Here is a 21,226-nt window from a genome sequence, read left to right as displayed (position 1 = left end):
ATTTATGTAATTTATGTAATTGTTTGTGAAATGTATTCCGTTTACTATGCTACAATAGGTGTGGGGCTGTGTTGGGGCAGAACATATGGGGGGAGGGGTATATTGTCTTTATCTAACCGTATCTGTCATTTATTGCATCTTGTATGACTTTAAATACCAACAAAAAGATACAAAATAAATACAGTAAATGACAAATTCTATGCCTTTATTCTGAAGAGAAAATCTGAATGTTTTCCGGTGTTGACTGCGTGAGTGTGTGAACTTAACGGAGAAAATTGACAGCTCCAGCTCAGTTGGCTCTCTCTCGCGCTGACTCTTCTTCCGTTGTGTGTGAGTCAGAGAAGCAACCGAAAGTAACTCCTCGCAAAACGGATTCCCCTCCTTTCTCGGATTTAACGGCACTTTTGGAGTTGTTCTTGTTGTTTTCTACCGGAGAGAGCACCGGTTGGGAGGCGCCGGGTCACGGGTGTGGTGACCGGGTTATGAAAGTGTCTGTGAGGGGACGCTCAGAGGAGGTATAACCCTGCTTTCCCTGGGTGGTGTGTGATGGCTGCGGGGGATGCTGGAGCCCAGCTGCCCGCCACAGTAGCGGCCAGCCGCAACGTGGAGAAGGCTCTGGAGGAGGCGGCGGCCAGCGGAGCTCTCAACCTCTCCAACCGAAAACTGAAGGAGTTTCCCCGCAGCGCCAGCAACTACGACCTGTCTGACATCACACATGCAGGTTGGTGCCCTTCTCTTTGCGAGGCGAGCTGCCTGCCTGGCTGTCTGTGTCTTGGGGCGTCTTTTGTCTGTCGGTGTTATATCGCCACCTGCTTACGACACAAGTAATCCCGTGTAAAAATGAGCGAGTTTGATGCGACGTTGTATAACGTTATATGGAAGCATTTCGTGCCCAACCTTTTACCATTCGTTGGGGTCTTCTGGTGAAATCGGCATACAGTCAATCCAGCAAGCAGCACGTTATTCGAGTCAAATTTAAACTTTTACAAATGGTTACCAGCCCTCCACTGATGGAAGAGGACTCTGGGAACTAGAGGCAAAAGCTTGCTAAAAGTTGAAACTTTATACTGAAATAAAGTGTTGCTGCCGAATTGCAGAGCGGCACAGGACGAGTTGTAAAAGGTTTTAACCCACCACATCATGCAGGTTTGCCGATAAACAGCCACACAACGAAAGAACGGAAGAGACCAGTGTGCCGAACTTCATTCAAAAACATGGCATTTTAACGTTGCCCTGATCATAAATGTGCATACCCCGTAATACCGCTTTTAAATAGTTGAGAGACAGTCGCCACTGCTTCGGCACTATACAGTCCAACAAACTGCACGTGTTTTAGTCCAAATGTCAACTTTTAGTTGTTCACATCTTCCACCAAAACAGCGCGGTGGGCAGTATGCGAGCAGCGGGAATAGTAGAGATTTGATTGGAATGAATTGCTGCTTGGTGGTTTATATCTATGCCGAATGGAAGAGTAGCCCCTGATACGTTATCTAGGGAAGGTCCTCCTCGTTCATGTCTTTACGAGGTATGCACTTTTGCCGGTAAGCAAGACAATATCACATTCCAAGATATTGAACGGAGTTTGGCGTAGCGCATTCTCTCTTTTGTCGTCTTGAAGTTGACATCAAAGAAGGGCGGTTTAGGTTGGGAGGAAAAGGTAACGTCAGACAAATAGGTTCCTCTTCCTCAGGAAGACATCTTTTTAGACAGTCTCCGCATTATTAGGCTCAGTCAATGCTGGCCTTTGAGCTTTGTTCAGTGGCTTGTTTTTGATTTGGTTTCCTTGGTTTCAAATTAGTTGCAGGGATGCAAACTATTCATGACAGTTACTTTCCCCCCATCTGAAAATGGGACACTTAACCCATTTACATCCAAACACAATACTATGTTAAAACTTGTGCTGTGTCGTCTTACTTTGAACAATTGGAAATATTTCAATGGATTTATGCTTAGCTCATCATCATACTAATTTTCCTTGTAAAGGAGATTGATTGTTTAAATGAAGGCTTTCTGAGTGTCTGTCTGCTGCCCTGGTATCTGTCACCTTTTTCCCCACTCTCTCCATGAGTTTGCGTCCCTGAGTTGGTTTTGTTTGTTAGTTTTACAACCTTTTTAGGGAGAAGCTAGTCACGGTGGCATGGTTTGACAACATGGCAACCCCCTTTTTGGACGATCGATATATATCGTGCATCACATTATCATTTTAGCCCAGTTACTTTACATAGGACTTTGTGAACGCTGTTGTCATCAATAGATTCCTACAATCAGCAGTCAGTGTGAGGCTTGTCAGCTGTGTGTATGTTAGTGTGGATGACACTGGAGCTTAAAGGGGACTACCTTGGCCTCGCCTTGTTGAAAAGCGGATTAGCCTTCCAGGTCGCTGAAATCAATCTGGCTACCCAGTGATTTAAAGCGACACCCCCCGTCCACCACCACCACCGCTGCTGCTGCTCTCTGTGTTCGGCTAATTATGACCATCTGTTCAAAGCGACCTGAGACTAGGCCTTGTGGGATGACGAGGCCTTGAACACACGCACATGTAAGCACCTGCCATGAGCAACCCAACACTAATGCTATGGGAGTGGTACCGTGTGGTGCGTGCGTCCCATACCGAGGATGATGCCAGTTGATTTGATGTGTGGATGTGTTTTATCCCAGTGGAGCTTCTCGGATAAACCAGCAAAGTAACACAACCTACTTAGACCGCTGCTTCTCAAAAGTGGGGTCAGGGATATAGGAGTCCTTCAGGGGGTTTCAGTCGTTGAGGGGGATTCCACAAGGTTCCAGTATCTAACCAGGGGTTAATTCCCACCAAAATGACGAATAGTTCAATTTTCGTGGAATTTCATTCACTAGAAATGACTAGAACAGATAGATATTGTATAAGAATGACTATTGTAATCATAGGTTTCACGCTTACTACAGTACTATTATCCACAGTGCAGGCAGACAGTTATACAATCTATATATAATTAATATTATATATCGTATATAGTATATAATAATTATAAAATCTTCCCATATGGGTCCTGGCTGGGACTAGGCTAAACATGATCAAATGGGGATCTGGATTTTCATGTTTGAGATAGATTCCCATTGGTCACAGAATATCATGGAAGTATCATGGGCTTTTGAGGGGTGTATTCCAGACCGGAAAAGTCAGGGAATTTGGTCAATTCTCAGGGGAAATCATCAAGGAACATGAATATATGAACTTGATGAATGCATGAATGAATGAATGAATGAATGGCGTTTCTCATTGCAATTAGCCTTTGCTTAATCTCCATCTAGACCCTTTTCACGGGGGCCATTTTGTCTCCAAAAGGCAGGGTAAACACAGGTGCAAGCAAAACACTAAATGAGGGTTTCCAACTTCCATGGGCCCCCGTGAAAAGGGTCTATCAAACATGATCCATCAACTGCCAACTTTGGTGTGCCATGGGCTACACACAGACAAACCACACACTAAACAAACATCTGTTGTTGTCTGTGTTTGTTGTAGAATGTTGGAATGTTGTGCCGCCATGTGCTTAAAAGGCAGGGTAAACACAGGTGCAACCAAAACATTAATGAGGGCCCCACTGGCACACCCAAATGGATTGGAAGTTGGGAAACCCTCATTGATATTTTGGCTGCACCTGTGTTTACCCTGCCTTTTAGACACAGAATGGCTGCTGCGAAAAAGGCCCATTCACCTGCTGTAACTCTATCCTGGCAGACAGTTTGGCTGAAAACATGTTTTTCACATAATATCTAGTGTTTGAGATAATGAGCTCCTTTCACTTTCAGCTGGATACCTGCTAGTTATGCTGCCCACTCACACACACACACACACACACACATTATTACCAGACACACACGCACACACACACACACGCACACACACACACACACACACACACACACGTCACGCACACACTGTAGGAGGTGACACATTTGCTGATTCACCAAATTGTCAGTGCTGTTCGTCAGGTATGGTCTTGCCACGGTGCGTGTGTGTTGTGTGTAGTGTCTGACTAGACAAAGCAGTGCATGCTGGGTCACAGTGTGATGGCATGGGGTTTAGGGAGGGGAAGTGTTTCACAGAGCTGATAGGCCAGATCGTCAGGAGGCGGGCCTTTCATACATTTTGATCCCATACCCTGAACTGAACCTGCCGCGGCGCAGGTTAACCATGCAGCATAATGGCTCATTTATACTCCATTTTCATACGTAAATAGATGCATCCGTTTCAAACGTTGTTATCGTCACTGCCCACATACTTCCATGCATCTTTCACATTGGTATCATGTTGTTAAGGAATTCATTCAGCAGTGGGCAGTAGGGATGAGCATTTTAAGCAATTTAAATACTCGAGTACTCTCCTTCTATTATGAACGAGTGCTCGAGTACTCGCGCGGGGGGCGCGGGCTGTGTGATTACTATGGTAATGACTGAGCAGGGGTAATCTGCTGTGCTACCTGGAGCATTTTTTGTCAGGAGAGGGACTGACTGTGATATTAGGTGACGCTAAGCTAACATCTAAAGCCTACCTTTAGACAGTATCTCTGATGGTTGGATGGATGGCATTTAGCGCTTTGGAGCAGACAAGTTGTGAAACAAGCGAAGGCGTTTCCAATACATGTCCATTGTTGCTGAATAGTGATCACCAGGATGCGATTGTCTCCCAAAAAGTGATTCTTTCTCCACATTTCTTGTGACTAACGTTATGGGAAACGACAGTGTAGTCAGTAAACTAGTGCAACGTTTTGAATGAGTTTTATCGGGCGTGCGCTATGAAGAAGCGTGCTTCTCATTCGGGAGAATATCTCCAGCCACCATTTTCGGGAAGAGCTGGAAAACTTCCGGTTAAAACTTTCAAAATAATGTTACTTAAACAAAAGTAAATACAGTAGCTTATTGATGCACGTTGGAGGAGAAAAGGTATTTCAACGAATGAAGCAGCATCCTTGTATCAAAATACTCGTTGTGATGTTATATGGCGTGAAACTGTGGGTGTAAGGCTGGCTTTACACGGTGAAACTTACACGCAACTAGTTGCAGGTTGCAAGTTGCATGCAACCCAATTTCCATGCAACTTCACAGTTACACAAAGCAATTAAAAAATAATCAAGTCTCGTGCAACTTGGCAGTTTCTTCCAGCAAAACTAGCTAGCTAGATTGGTCATTTTTCATCTATTGTATTGTTTTCTTCTTTTTTCAAGTGAGAATTGTCATTCTGCATCTTTGTATCGTATTTCATATCGTTTTCTCGCTGGAAAATATCAATTCGGACTCGGAGGTGTTGTATCGGTTTTTCTTCTGGCACTGGCTGGCTGGTTGGCTAGCTAGCTAGCTACTTTGTTAGATAAAATATGGCTGTCCCGGGCCCCGAGAATAGGAAGAGAGCTATTAGTGCATTAATACTCATGGATATGTTGGAGGAGGAGGAGGAAAAAACACAACATGAAAAAAAAGTTAAAAGTATGTGGGTGAAGGACTGGCTACTTAAAAGACATACCAGTGGATCGTTTCACACTCTTTTCAAGGAGCTTGATCCAATGAGCCTCCGGTGAGTGCATTGTTATTATTTTTCTCAAATTTATTGATTGATTCAAGGAAAATAAATAAATAAATAGCTCGTTGTTGCCACCTTGTGACAACAGTATGAAATTGTAGCTTCATATATAGATAACTGATTATCATTAAAACATATATAGCATAGCATTGAACAGTTATGTGATCACTATACTTCACAACATGTTAATATTATTATTTTTAACCGATGTAGATCCTGGCTCCACATGGATCAGAATACATTCAATGCTCTGGGATGCTCATCAAACATCTGAAGTTCGTTGCGGGTGTGACCATGTACGGCCGAGTTACAAACCGCTTTCTGTCTGGCCAGTAGGGGGCGATCTGCCTATCACTCCAAATTGTCATGTAGATGTGTTCCGGCTGGGATGGTCATCAAACATGTGAAGTTTGGTGCGCGTGTGAGCATGTAGGGGCGAGTTACAAACCACTTTCTGTGTTGCCAGTAGGGGGCGCTATGACTATAAATGGATATTGACATATAGATGTCTACAGGCATGGACACTTATGCATGAAACGTTTGGAGCAGATTGGACAATCTACAATAAAGTTACTCCAACTTCCTGTGTGGCCAGTAGGGGGCGCTCTGCCTATAACTCCAAATGGTCATCTAGATGTCTTCAGGCTGGGATGCTCATCAAACATGTGAAGTTTGGTGCACGTGTGAGCATGTAGGGCCAAGTTACAAACCACTTTCTGTGTTGCCAGTAGGGGGCGCTCTGCCTATAACTCTAAATGGTCATCTAGATGTCTTCAGGCTGGGATGCTCATCAAACATGTGAAGTTTGGTGCACGTGTGAGCATGTAGGGCCAAGTTACAAACCACTTTCTGTGTTGCCAGTAGGGGGCGCTATGACTATAAATGGATATTGACACATAGATGGCTTGAGACATGGACACTTATCATGCATGACAAGTTTGGAGCAGATTGGACAATCTACAATGGAGTTACTCCAACTTCCTGTGTGGCCAGTAGGGGGCGCTCTGCCGATAACTCCAAATGGTCAACTAGATGTCTTCAGGCTGGGATGCTCATCAAACATGTGGATTTTGGTGCGCGTGGGACCATGTCCGGCCGAGTTACAAACCACTTTCTGTGTTGCCAGTAGGGGGCGCTATGACTATAAATGGATATTGACATATAGATGTCTTCTGAGCATGGACTGTATCTTCTGAGACTGCGCACTGATTCAGACAGCCAGAGCCTATGTGATCAGCTGACTGGTTCTCAGCATTTTGATTGGCTGTTGCATGAAACTAGTTCCACAAAGTTGAGCGCTTTGCAACTGTTGCGGCTGAGTTTCACAGAAGTTTCAAGTGAGTTGCAGAAGGATTTATACCATGCAATTCATTTGCAACTTGGTTTCACCTAAGTTTCATGCAACTAAAGTTGCGTGCAAGTTTCACCGTGTAAAGCCAGCCTAACGCATTACTCAAAATAAATAAGGTTACACAATAAGCATTTTATTTTGAAAGCAACAAAGCGGATGACGTACTTGTACATTCTGGCTGACTTGACGCCCGGCCGTGCAGTTGCTGCCAGATCCACATGACGATGCGTGCGTAGATCTTCTAATCTAGACCATTTTTAAAGGGGTGGGGAGTGGGGCGAGTACCCGAACAGCAGAAACGCTACTCGAGTACTGACGTTATGAATGAGTGCTTGAGTACCCGAGTACTCGCGTCCATCCCTAGTGGGCAGTAGAGAGTCAAATGCATGAGTGTGTGTGTGGTTCTGCTGCGTTTCATGTGTATCCGTAAGCTTTCAGAGGACGGACAGAAAACGCACGAAATGAACGCAGAGTACGGACAGAAGGCTCTGTCCGTCTCCGTCTTTAACGTAGAGTAGAATTGGGCCTTAAGACTTACCATGGTCATTTACTCCAGTTAAAAGTCAACCAGCTTCATGAGACTGAAAAGCCATGGTTAAATGAACCAGTTACCATGGTGTTTACAAAGAGTAAACACCAAGAATTGACTGAAGACAAGATGAGAAGCTGTTCTGCTTCTTTTACAACAGCGCCAGCAGTCAAAGAGTTTACTGAAGACAAGATGAGACGCTGTTCTGCTTCTTTTACAACAGCAGCGCCTGCAGTCAACATGGGTGGAACAAACTATTAGGCTTCGGTTCTTATCAATCTCTAAGCTCTTTGGCACAAATGGTGACGTTGTGCGTAGTGCGTTGTTAGCGCATGTAACATGCATAGAACAAGAAGGTCCAGCGCTGCTTATGATAACAGAGACCTCCTCCTCCTTCACCACTACAACAGCTTCCCCTCAGGAAGGTCAATGGTTCACACGCACGCATAGCGCGGCGCACGCACGCACGCACACACACACGCACGCATAGCGCGGCGCACGCACGCACACACGCCACGCGTGCGCACACACACACACACACAGATTTGGCTTGCCTCGCCTCCTCCAGAGTGTTTCCCCCAGTAGCTCAGATCTATTGAAGGGAACAAAGCCCAGCTGTGTGTGTGTGTGTGTGTGTGTGTGTGTGTGTGTGTGTGTGTGTGTGTGTGGCCATATAGCCAAAATAAATTATCGATATATTTCATATCGGTCGATCTCGATAATTATTGATACATTTTAATTACCTATTTTTTAATAAACACAATGAGAAAAAAGGTTGAATTTAACCTCTTTATTTTGAACCAGCTTATTTATCAAGGCACACAGGTCATCATTTTAATGTTAACAGTACACAACAATTAAAACACACACAAATTGAGTGTTGCAGCTGTATAATAATAGATTATGCTCGGGTGGGAACTTGAAGGAGACTTCTGTGTCAAACTTCTCGCCCAAATGCACATTTTGCTGGGGACTCTCCTGCGCGCCCTCGTCAAGCTGACGTTGGAGGGTACAGGTCAGGACTAGCTGCTGGCGTTGGAGGGTACAGGTCAGGACTAGCTGCTGACGTTGGAGGGTACAGGTCAGGACTAGCTGCTGATGTTGGAGGGTACAGGTCAGGACTAGCTGCTGACGTTGGAGGGTACAGGTCAGGACTAGCTGCTGATGTTGGAGGGTACAGGTCAGGACTAGCTGCTGGCGTTGGAGGGTACAGGTCAGGACTAGCTGCTGACGTTGGAGGGTACAGGTCAGGACCAGCTGCTGATGTTGGAGGGTACAGGTCAGGACTAGCTGCTGACGTTGGAGGGTACAGGTCAGGACTAGCTGCTGATGTTGGAGGGTACAGGTCAGGACTAGCTGCTGATGTTGGAGGGTACAGGTCAGGACTAGCTGCTGGCGTTGGAGGGTACAGGTCAGGACTAGCTGCTGGCGTTGGAGGGTACAGGTCAGGACTAGCTGCTGATGTTGGAGGGTACAGGTCAGGACTAGCTGCTGGCGTTGGAGGGTACAGGTCAGGACTAGCTGCTGACGTTGGAGGGTACAGGTCAGGACTAGCTGCTGGCGTTGGAGGGTACAGGTCAGGACTAGCTGCTGATGTTGGAGGGTACAGGTCAGGACTAGCTGCTGACGTTGGAGGGTACAGGTCAGGACTAGCTGCTGGCGTTGGAGGGTACAGGTCAGGACTAGCTGCTGACGTTGGAGGGTACAGGTCAGGACTAGCTGCTGACGTTGGAGGGTACAGGTCAGGACTAGCTGCTGGCGTTGGAGGGTACAGGTCAGGACTAGCTGCTGACGTTGGAGGGTACAGGTCAGGACTAGCTGCTGGCGTTGGAGGGTACAGGTCAGGACTAGCTGCTGACGTTGGAGGGTACAGGTCAGGACTAGCTGCTGGCGTTGGAGGGTACAGGTCAGGACTAGCTGCCACCAGCAAGGCTGCAAGTCGAGGCTGACGCACAAGTGTGTTTTCCACTTTAGGATTTCTCTGTTTACGTCAGACTCAGTAAATAAATAAAGTACATAAATCTGAAGAAAGTGATTAACTGGGGCCTATAGCAATAATCCACATTGAATTTGAGAAAACCTACAGTACTTTATTAACAAGGGCTTGCTGGAACATTTTGTTGTCCTCCCCCGGTCATCAGTAGCAGAACAGAAGCAATGAAAATGTCAGTGCATGAGACAGGGAAGGCTGTGCACAGAGAGACAGGGACTGCTGTGCACGGAGAGACAGGGACTGCTGTGCACGGAGAGACAGGGACTGCTGTGCACGGAGAGACAGGGACTGCTGTGCACGGAGAGACGGGGACTGCTGTGCACGGAGAGACGGGGACTGCTGTGCACGGAGAGACAGGGACTGCTGTGCACGGAGAGACAGGGACTGCTGTGCACGGAGAGACAGGGACTGCTGTGCACGGAGAGACAGGGACTGCTGTGCACGGAGAGACAGGGACTGCTGTGCACAGAGAGACAGGGACTGCTGTGCACAGAGAGACAGGGACTGCTGTGCACAGAGAGACAGGGACTGCCGTACACAAAGTTAATAACCTGACTGACTCTCATATGACCTGCGAGGGGATCTGACACACAAGAGCTGCTTGTTGAGGGAGGAAAGGGGGAGAGGGGGGTGGAGAGAGGAAGCGGGAGGGCCAACAAACACACTCCAGTCCATCAGTCCATACCACAACTGAGCAGCCCAGCAGCTGACACCCAAATCATGAATGGAGGCGGGGGGGTAATGGGAGTAGAGGGTAGAGGGTCCCTGCTGTCCATATTGCTGCCATGTTCCCCATAAAGTGGATTATAATGAGGGTTACAGAGCCCATGTTGGCCTTTAATTAAATATCAGATCTGGTCCAATCAGTGCATCCCACCTCAGATAAGGGTATGGTGGTCCAAACAGAGTGCAGCCCACCTCAGAGATGATGAGGGTCCAATCAGTGCGGACCACCTCAGATATGATGAGGGGTATGGTCCAATCAGTGCCTCCCATCTCAGATATGATGAGGGGTATGGTCCAATCAGTGCGGACCACCTCAGATATGATGAGGGGTATGGTCCAATCAGTGCCTCCCATCTCAGATATGATGAGGGGTATGGTCCAATCAGTGCCTCCCATCTCAGATATGATGAGGGGTATGGTCCAATCAGTGCCTCCCATCTCAGATATGATGAGGGGTTCCTCCCTAACCACACGTACTAGTCAATATGTTTTTATATTGTTATTTCTATACTGGAGACCAGTGTGGTGTGGGAGGATTTTAATCAACAGCTCCCATAATAGTTATGGGTCATGTTTTTCGAATTTTCAAATATAGTAGTCATGAAATTCTATTTTTTGAATAGTTTATGCGACTATCGTCTTGTCTTAAAAAGTATATTTGACCTTGTTTTTACCGGTGCCTCTGTCAGACTAGGTAGCTGGCTTGCCTAGCTAGAGCTATGCTAACATCCATGCCACTACCCGATCCGTACAGGCTGCCCGATCTGTTCTGCACTGCACATGCGCAAGCCGGTCCACCATCTTGGACAGCAGGTAGGGCAACACCACTTGGACAAAACAAAATACATCAATAAAACATGCAGTATCAAGTTTGTCCAAGAGGTGTTCCCATACCTGCTGTTCAACATGGCAGACCCATTCGTGCATGTGCAGAAAGGATCGGGCAGCTAGTACGGATCGGGTATTGACAGTCCACCTAGCTTGCTAGTTAGCCTGGCTAGCTAACGTCAATATGGCTAGCCTAGTTCCACCATCCTTACCAAGAATGATCGAATAGTTCCCATTGAATATCGAATAGTACTTTTGCTTGAAATGCCCATCCCTCCCTATCCTATAACAAGTTTAGTTGGGGAAAATGTGTTTAATATTTTGACAGAACGGACATAGTTTATTTTCTTTTCTTTTTTAAACAAATTGTGTACTTGCTGTTCTTGATACATTTGGTGCACAAAGTTAATAAACAAATTTACTGGTTATAGTTGTTTGTAGATTTTATGGACGTACAAATAGTCAATTCTGCCGAAATTGCCATTTTCGTGTGTGCGGGGATCGCCTTTTGTCTGTCGGCACAAAATGTTGGCCATCGACACAAGCTTCAATCCGAAAATAGCGGTATTGGCTTTCAAAGACTAAAGGTCCTTACACATCGGGAGCGATGCGAATATACGGCACGAAATTGCGATGCGAATTTTGACTCACCTGTCAATCACAGCCACAGATGTGTACACGTCGGAAGCGAATTTCTGAAAAATCGAACGTGGTTCGAAAAAATAAACACCGCAATAACGCTCAGCGAAACTTCGCCGTCGGTATGCACGGTTGCATTGACTGATATAGGTTCGGAAAATATTATTGACGTGCGAATTAATCGCACGAAAAAAACGTGCTCGGTGTGTAAGGACCTTTAGACTTGGGTCTAGTATCAACAAATATTAGTCTACCAACACCCCTCCTCTTGTCTGTCTGTGCCATCTCTGACTCACAATGGTGTGTCTGTGTCTTGTGTTTTCTCTCTGTTGTCTGAGGCAGAATGAGAAGTCCAGCTGCTGTGTCTCTTACAGTGATTTATGACGGATGTTTCCGTCTCGTTAGCATCACATCCGGAGGTCAGACCTCTGGCTCCTGGCATAGATGCTCTGTGTTGTCACTGCACGTCTTTGACATTATAGGGCTTTTTGAGGATTTCATGATTTTTGTTTCAATGTATCTGTCATTTTTGTCTGTCAGTTTCAGCTAGCCACCAACAGAGAGCCATGCTTGTGGGCATAGGTAGGCTATTCAATGTTTGGGGTCTATGATAGCAGCATTAAAGTAGAAAGACATAGCTGTGAGCTATTAATATGCATACTGAATGTACTTGTTTATTTATCGTTATCGCAATATTCAACAATAGAGCTGGGTATTGGTTCAAATTTCAAGAATCGATTCGATTCCGATTCACAAGGTTGCGAATCGATTAATTTCGATTCGATTCGATTCCGATTCGACCAATTTTCAATATTGATTTGGTTAGTGATACCAAAACGTGGTTTTTGAGCTGTACCCTGAATTACATGACTGTCCAGTTATGTAACACAGGGGTTTCCAACCAGCCAAGTAGATACATGGGGAAAAAAAGTTGCAGACCTGTTGTCAATTTTAATGGTTTTAGTTACACATATATTTACTCACCACGTGGTGACAAAGGGTAAATAACAGCCTTTTCATCTGTCAATAAAGACACTTTCACAATTATGCACAGTGATTTGATTTCAGCCTATATAATTTCTAAAAGTAGATATTAATAATGATCAAACATTTCCATTCATGTAGCCTACAGTATTTATGTTTTTGTGTCAACTACAAACATAATTAAACGTCAACTTGAAACTATGTTTCAACTACCACACACAGCACAATATTTTAGCCTGTTTAGTAAAAAAAAAAAAAAAAAAAAATTTAATAAAAAAAAAAATCGATCTCTGGACATATGAATCGATAATCGAGGATTAAAATGAAAATCGATTAAAAATCGGAGAATCGATTTTTTGAACCCAGCCCTATTCAACAATATCAATTGCACATTGCAGATTTTCCTCATATCGTGCAGGCCTAAAGTGTATGCATTTTTGGCTGTGTAATATGCTCTTTGGATATCTGCTTAATTGTAGCTAATGTATGCCTGATGCTTGAGCAGTGTCACCTGGGTCTACTGAACTCCTGGAGTGACATCAGGTATCAGATGACAAGTCTACATTATGGAATGAATGATTTCTTTTTTTAATTGACCAGACGACGATCCACCTTGGATCAAAGTGTTGTCTTAAAATAAAATAAAGAAGTCTACCTGTGTACCTCAGCCTCACTGTATACCTTCTATATTCTGCATCTAGCCCACCACCCACACTCCATGTGCATATAGTTATCTTCTACTTAGTTATAGATGGTCTGTGGTTTGACGATGCTGATATTTTTGTTGTTGTTAAAACCGATTCATTTGTGATAATAAATAAAATTTGATGATTTTCATTCCAACAAATACATGCTTGTGTGGAATCTGTATCATTTCAGGTAAGGGCCTCCCATAGACAACCAGTGTAGTATTGATTAATTCTACAACAACTAAGTAATCAATAAAAAACAGCTGGAATAACACTGAACAAAAGATGGAAAATAACATATTTCAAATCACTTGTGTGTGTGTGTGTGTGTGTGTGTGTGTGTGTGTGTGTGTGTGTGTGTGTGTGTGTTTTCAGGTTCAGTAATTGTCATTGAGGTGTGTGTGTACTGGGAACTCTCAGCCCATTTAAAACACTAAAAGCCTCTGTCTCTAGTCAAGACCCCTCAAATTCCTCTGTTACCGCCCTTACCCCCCAGTTCCTGTTACCACACACACACACACACACACACACACACACACACACACACACACACACACACACACACACACACACACACACACACACACACACACACACACACACACACAGTCCTTGCTTCTGCACAAACAGCTAGTAAAAGTCAAGCTGTGGTGTCCGGTTGCTTCAGCTCTCAGACTGCACTAGGATTTGACTAATTAGTCAAACGGTCATTCGACCACAAAAATGTGGGTCAACCTGTCACTAATTGCCACAATTGCCCATTATCTTTGTTTGCTAACTTAAGTGTTCACCAGGCTCAGAACACCATGATAATCACTTGTAACCGGTTTGAGTCACGCTGGCTCTTTCCATGAAGCATATCAGCTTTGGCTGCTTTGTTGACGTGGTGCTGAATTGAAAATGGTATCGAGTATTGATATTTTCCTGGGGATCGGCATCAAAGTTACTGTAGAAATTCTAGCATCTTGACAAGTGACAACCCTAAACTGCACAACATGTTCCATTTTCTGCTGGTGTTGAGCAAGCCCCAATTTCAGCACACTGTCAACCGTGTGTGTGTGTGTGTGTGTGTGTGTGTGTGTGTGTGTGTGTGTCAGTGTGTGTGTCAGTGTGTGTGTGCACGCATGCTCTGGTACCAACATATGGTTGTACTCTGTGTCAGTTGTTTACATCTGTTCTGTCATTTAACGAGACTCGCATGCGCGTAAATGAGTGCAGCATTTAAGCATGTGTGTGCGTGTCTGTGTGTGCGTGTGTCTGTGTCTGTGCGTGTGTGCGTGCGTGTGTGTGTGCGTGCGTGCGTGTTGTCGTGCTGTGTTCCACTCCCTGGTTGTGTGTGCTGTGCGGATGTGGGTTGCATGTTTAGTCAGTCTTGACTTCTGCATTTCTCTCTCATACCGTCTGCCTGTCTCTACAGCTGTCTGTCTGTCTGTCTGTCTGTCTGTCTGTCTGCCTCTCTACATCTGTCTGTCAGTCTTTATGTTCCATTCAACCGCCCGGGCCGTTTGAAGTCGTCTTATTGTAAATGTCACCAAAAATACAATTCCAATCAGCTTTGTTTCCGTCAGCGGGGTAGAGTTGGGTCATACCAACATGATGGATATGACTCGCCTGCCTGGTTTCGTTCTGTGAATCCGTCTGGAAGCCCCCAGCCCCGCCCCCAGCGCGCTCCACAAATTACAAAGTCCACGGACCAATCAGGGAGCTGCCTCGTAGTTGAAAACCTACACGGGACATGTAGCCTATTGCAAGTAACTATCTGGTGAGCCTTTGCTTGTTCCACCACACTGTTGTGTTGTCTGCTAGAAGAGCAGCTAATGATAACCTGTATAGTTGAATAGAAAGTTTTGGTAGCTTGTTGCAGGCTAACGGGCTAACTGTAAACTAAGATTAGTGCAGAGCGTGAATGGGCGAGCTGCAGGGCAACTCAAAACAGTTGATGACTGACCTCTGATAGCGTTTTATTTCCCCTCACAAAGCGGTATCTGTATCTGGGCCGATATCGGTACCATAATAACAATTAAACAAGAACAAGAGTAGCCTCCAGTATGCACCAGCTGAGTTTCTCTGTAGAAAAGACGTTTTGGCCGTTCTTCCGAAGGGGATTCGGATTGAATTTGGCTGGCAACGCTGATTGGCTGAAGGAGTTGTCTGTCAAGGCAAGTAGTCCCGCCTACTGGAAACGGTGTGGAGGGCTGGAAGTCCAGACTGAAACAGGAACGTGATGTCACGTTATCAATATGGTTTTTACCAGGCAAGGAGACGACCATCATAACCAATACTACCGTAGTTGCTATTTTACCGCATAACTTCTTTAATGACATAAAAACAGCTTTGAGGATTTTTTTCGAATCCAAATTTCCCATTTTCTTTCAGCCTTTCTAATGCGGTCAGTGTAGGAAATGTAAAAAATCTTTTGGGGGCATCGTTTGCCCCACTGTCTAAAAAATGGGGGCATTTACAAAATTCCGGGGGCACTTAGAAAAATAGTAATTAGTGCATAAAGTTCAGGGTCGCCACGGGTCTGGAAAGTATTTGAAAGTGCTTGGATTTAAGGAAACAAAAATCTGAAAATACTTGCTTTTATAATGAGATCCTTAGAAGTGGTTGGATTTAGCCTACCAGAATCTCTGAGTTTAAGCCTCATGCACTCTGTAATTGTTATGTCATCAGTAGTGCCGGCCGGGCAAAGTTTGATACACCTTCTTCCTATCTACAGTATCACTTCCTCATAGGCTACAAGCAGAGCCGTGTAGATAGAAGAGTCGCGACATCTCCATTCACTCCAATGGACCAGTTTTTTTACTCTCAAGAGTTCCAGGAAGTAAGGTCCTGGATTAAGCAGTACTGTCGAGTTGCAGCAAAATGGACAGTTTGTGTTGTACTTTGAACGTTTTTTTTATTTTTTAGAATCAACATTGTACATTATCAGCTTTATTTTAGCATTCAAAAGTAGCGCGAGACCCATTCCTGGCTGTTCATTGACATTGGCTAATGAGTCACGCATTTTTTTATTTTTTTATTTTTTTTTATTTTATTTTATTTTATTTTATTTTATTTTATTTTATTTATTTATTTTTTTTATTTTTTTATTTTTATTTATTTTTTATTTATCCTTTATTTAACCAGGAAGGTCCCATTGAGATACAATATCTCTTCTGCGAGGGAGTCCTGGTCAAGATGGACAGCAAAAAAAAACAAAAGAGGTTTCATATAAAAAAAATACAAACGGGGACAAATAACATCACAGAATACTAGGGGTGTCACAATATATCGTCCCACGAAATTTCGCGATAGTAAAACGTCACGATATGTATCGTTGAGATGAAATCTCATATCGTGAAAAAAAAAAAAAAAAATTTTTTTTTTTTTTTTTTTTTTTTCCAAAAATAGACAAAGAAACGTCTTTGTTTGTTGAAGTTCAATGTGTGGAAAGTAGTTCAGTTGAACAAGTCTCTGAAGAGACACATGAGAAGTTATACAGGAGAGAAACCATTCAATTGAGTTTCTGGCAAAACTGTTTACTTGACAGGAAAAACTGAAGATGCATAAAAAATAGACTAAGAAAAGTCTTGTTGTTTGAGTTTGAAGAAAAACTGAAGATGCATAATGAGAATTTATACTGCTGAGAAACCTTTTAGTTCAAAGTAAATCTAAGTGACGGTGTAACTCATTCTATTTCAAGATAAGCCTTATCTCCAATCTCATGTTTTTTCTAGTTGTTATTGTAATAACAATTTCCCACAACAGCATGTTTTGTATTTGTGCATTTCAAATAAAATACTACTTTTCCAGTCATATATTGTCATTATTCAAGTTTAAAAAAATATTGTTAAAATCGTATCGTATCGTATCGTTATCGTGAACCCAGTATCGTGATACGTATCGTATCGTGAACTGAGTGTATCGTGACACCCCTACAGAATACACACAGAAACACAAACTACAAGGATTAAAGGCTAAAAAGAAGGGCTAAAAAGAAACTTGACAATCGCACATTTCACATGCAATGACATTGTTCTGTTGTTTTGGTCCTCCGCTGACGCCACTCTCTCTCTAGAGGACACTAGCTACTAGTAGCTACAAGTATACAGAGATTTGCTGATCGCTGAGCTGTCGTTGGCTGTTGTGCTCTCTCATAGGCGTTCTTAGCTCAAATATGCGGCTGGTCACAGATTCAGTATGGTAACCTGCGGTGGATACATTTTTGTGGATACATTTTTGTTTTCATCTCTTTTCTTCTCAGGCTTTACTGCTTGAAAACTGCATGAAAAGTCCTTGAAATGTATCATTACAAAACAGTGGCAACCCTGAAGTTGTTAAAGTGTAGCGTGTCTGTGAACAACAGTGCTGTTTGTGTGAGTGTTGTGTTCTTCATCATCTTCTAAACAGCGTGCAGGTGCTGAGTGTGTGTTTGGAAATGGAAATTAAATTAATTTAATATAAATAAAATTATCCAAATCTTGGGGGCATTTTTTACCCCTTGATCATGGTTTTTAGGGGCATTCTGAGATTTCTTGGGGGCATTTTTGCCCTTGCCCCTGGCTAATTTCCTACACTGAATGCAGTCATTTAATACAACTACAACTTGCATACAACTACATGGGTAGAAGTCATACTGTAATGTACAGTATTGTATGGACTCTCTCTCTCTCTTTCTCCCTGTCATTCTCATTCTCACTCTCTCTCTCTCTTTCTCTCTCTCATTCTCTCTCTCTCTCTCTCTCTCTCGCTGGCTGTTGTCTCTGAGCCCTGCTGCTGTGTTGTCCCATACAGAGCACAGCAGATGGTGGGGAGGGGAAGTAACGAGAGGAGAGACAGAGAGACTGAGAGCGACACAAGAGGCCGAGTTCACTACATTTAACCTCGTCAGTCTGCCAACAGACATAAACTGTGCCGTACATAGCCAGGATCTGTCCGTCAAACCGCCCAGTCCGTCCAGAACTCTGCAGGGTTGCCAGTTAGGGGTGGAGGGAGGTCAGTGCTATAGTGGCGCGATAGTGGCTTTTTCCATACCGCACAAATTAGTGGAGCCAATCAAACCGTTGCGGTAAAAAAATAAAATAAAGTAGGGTAATTGTTTTGTAATTGTAATTGTCTTTTCTGCACCTTGTGGACACTTCCCGTTGGTTTTAATGAGGAAAGGGCGCTGGAGTAGCCTGGCTCCAGACCGTCGAAGTCCCGCCCACTGTGGATTTGGCTGTTCTTGGTCTGGCATCGTCACATGCAAAAGTGTTTTTCTTCGGTTGAAAATACAACCAAGGGCGCTGATTGGCTAACGCTGTTGTCAGTCAGTCTTGCTTGCGAGAGATCGCTGCCTGCTGGAGCTAAATCTGTCTGTGCTCCCTGGCTACTTGGCCGCCGTTAGCGTTACCTGTATCGTTCCAATTGTGTTCGGATGGTGACCTGCGTTAGGCACGGCTGTAGTAATGACAGCAATAAAGTCCCCGTGGTTTGTTTCTATCTCTACCGTCCACAGACGTGAAGGGAGCGAGACTGAGGATACGTCAGCAGCACAGGAGATGTGTGGATAGTTGGGAGAGACAGGTGAAACTTTCTGACAGCTCCTCACAGCAAAGTCTGTTCACCTCGTTTTTTCTTTTGTTTATTATTACAGGCATTAACGGCAGCATACAAACAACAACTCTGGGGTTTTTATTGCTGTCATCACTATCGCTATTTTGTAATGGAACAGAAACGACAATAAGGCCGTTACTATAGTTGTCAGCTGCAGGACAACAATATGTCAACAATATGGCGCCGTCCGGAGTTTAGCGAATAAGGTCTATATCAGGCTAGTGCTGGAGCTGAGAAAAAGGAGGACACAAGCCCTTAGCCAGCTCACTCACCACCAGGACTGGACGCCATCTTGTTTTCTCTCTTGTTTAGCTTTGTGTTGACTTGTGTTTGAAGTCCGTTGCCCCCCAGGCTCAGCAGCACACACACACACACACACACACACACACACACACACACACACACACACACACACACACACACACACACACACACACACACACACACACACACACAGCCATTAGTTAATGGAGCTCCTCCCTCCTCCTGGTGCTCTGTGTAACGCTGTAAGAGCGTGTGGATAACCTGACGCTGTGTGAGTGACTGAGTGGACTCACTGCTGAATAATGAAAGCTGTCTGTCTGTCTGTCTGTCTGTCTTATGTAACGCAGCACTTATCACCACAGCACTGTTTGCTGTCCAGATGGCTGATTCAGGCCCGGGAGGGCGAGGAACCCAGTAGGCTGGCTCACAACAACGCTAGCTAGCAAGCTAGCAACCAACCTACACGTAGGTAGTAGGGATGTCACGATACCATCGATTTAGTAGTCGATACCAATACCAGTGAAATTCCACGATTCTCCATACCAATTCAATATCACGGTAAAAACAAAACCAATCCCATGTGCTTCAACATACACTCCTTTATTACTAGTATAAACATCTGAACAAGTGACATGTAACATATAGGCTATATTACTGTATGAAAACAGTAGAGGTTGCACACACACAGACACACACACTCACACACACACACAACACACGCACGCACACACACACACACACACACACACACAGAGTGCAAGCAGTAGTTTCCTGACATGGTGACATTAAAAACTGACGTTAATATTTTGATGACAGACTAAACATTAATTAATTATCCTACAACTACGAGGAGAGCTTCTAAAAGGCGAGGTGAGCTATAGTTACACGGTAGTCACTTCAGTCAGGTTCATGCAGGTTCATTTCCCCAGTCATCAAAACCCCCCAAACTCCCCTTTCTCACCTGGAACCTCCCCACCTTGCATTCAACTACACTTGATTCAAACAAAAATCCCGTGTGTGTGTGTGTGTGTGTGTGTGTGTGTGTGTGTGTGTGTGTGTGTGTGTGTGTGTGTGTGTGTGACTGTACGGGTGTGTTGGCAGAGCATCTGTTTCCTATTGGAATGAGTACTAGACAATGAACTCATACCAGGGACTCACGTTTGTTGATAATAACATCTCCACCTCCCCAACAACCCCCCACCACACGCGCACACACGCACACACACACACGTACACACACACACACACACACACACACACACACAGTATTTCCCTTTCTCTGCTGTGACCTGTTTCGACACGCTTGCTTGACACACACAGGCAGTTACCATGGCGATCGGAGGACTTTCTCACTTCTACTTCCTGGTTCATCTGTTCACACAGCAGCAGATGTTTCACTGCTGGTGCTGATGTGTTGGACAGTCATATTTAGCAGACAGTAGTATTGCTTCATGTATTATTTCCTGGATGATGCTATTTGTTACACTGCTTGTAATGGTACAAGCAGTGTAACAGCAGATACGTCTGGTCAGAGGTGGTGAGTGTCTGTCTCACTTCACCTGCCTTCTCCTCCCTGTCAAAAGTGAACAAGGAAAATATGTCATTAAAAGCCTGTAGGCTATTTTGTAGCTTTAGTTTCAGGGCCTGAACTTCACTTTGCAAACTAGGGGGGGATTCCCCCCTTATTGTTCTTCAGATAGGGAGGATTTATAGATTTTGGGGGTGATTTATAGACTTTAGGGGGGGGATTTATTCGGTCGCCGGCTAAAGATTTTGGTCGTTTGAAGTCAGATCATAGGAATATCATGTCAGGAGAAGCAGGTCATTATCAGTTATCGGTATCTGCTGATATGAATCCATATGGTGCATCATCCCTAGTAAAGGTGCACGTCTGAGTGTTCCCTGTGCTGCTCGTGCTGCTCCTCTTTTGCATAAAGGCAGAGAGCAGCTTTGCATATGAGAGCTCAGACACCATGCAACCTGTGTGTGTGTGTGTGTGTGTGTGGGGGGGGGGGGGGGGGGGGGCAAGGGTGTAGGAGGAAGAGAGGAGGAAGAGAGGAGGAGGAGAGGAGGAAGAGAGGAAGAGAGG

General features: G+C 44.5%; 1 protein-coding gene across 1 annotated transcript in view; it reads left to right on the top strand.

The window, feature by feature from the left end:
* Positions 1-336: 336 nt before the first annotated feature.
* Positions 337-21,226, top strand: part of lrch4 (leucine-rich repeats and calponin homology (CH) domain containing 4) — a 64,972-nt gene continuing 44,082 nt past the window's right edge. The window contains exon 1 of the mRNA XM_083640602.1: positions 337-721. Within this exon, the coding sequence (XP_083496728.1) occupies positions 547-721 (175 nt within the window). The 5' untranslated portion in view covers positions 337-546. The remainder of the gene's footprint in view (positions 722-21,226) is intronic.

Source organism: Poromitra crassiceps, assembly GCF_964638095.1.
Source record: "Poromitra crassiceps genome assembly, chromosome: 7".
NCBI lineage: Eukaryota > Metazoa > Chordata > Actinopteri > Beryciformes > Melamphaidae > Poromitra > Poromitra crassiceps.
The sequence above is the reverse complement of the archived record's forward strand: the minus strand, read 5'-3'. Positions and strand labels throughout refer to the sequence as shown.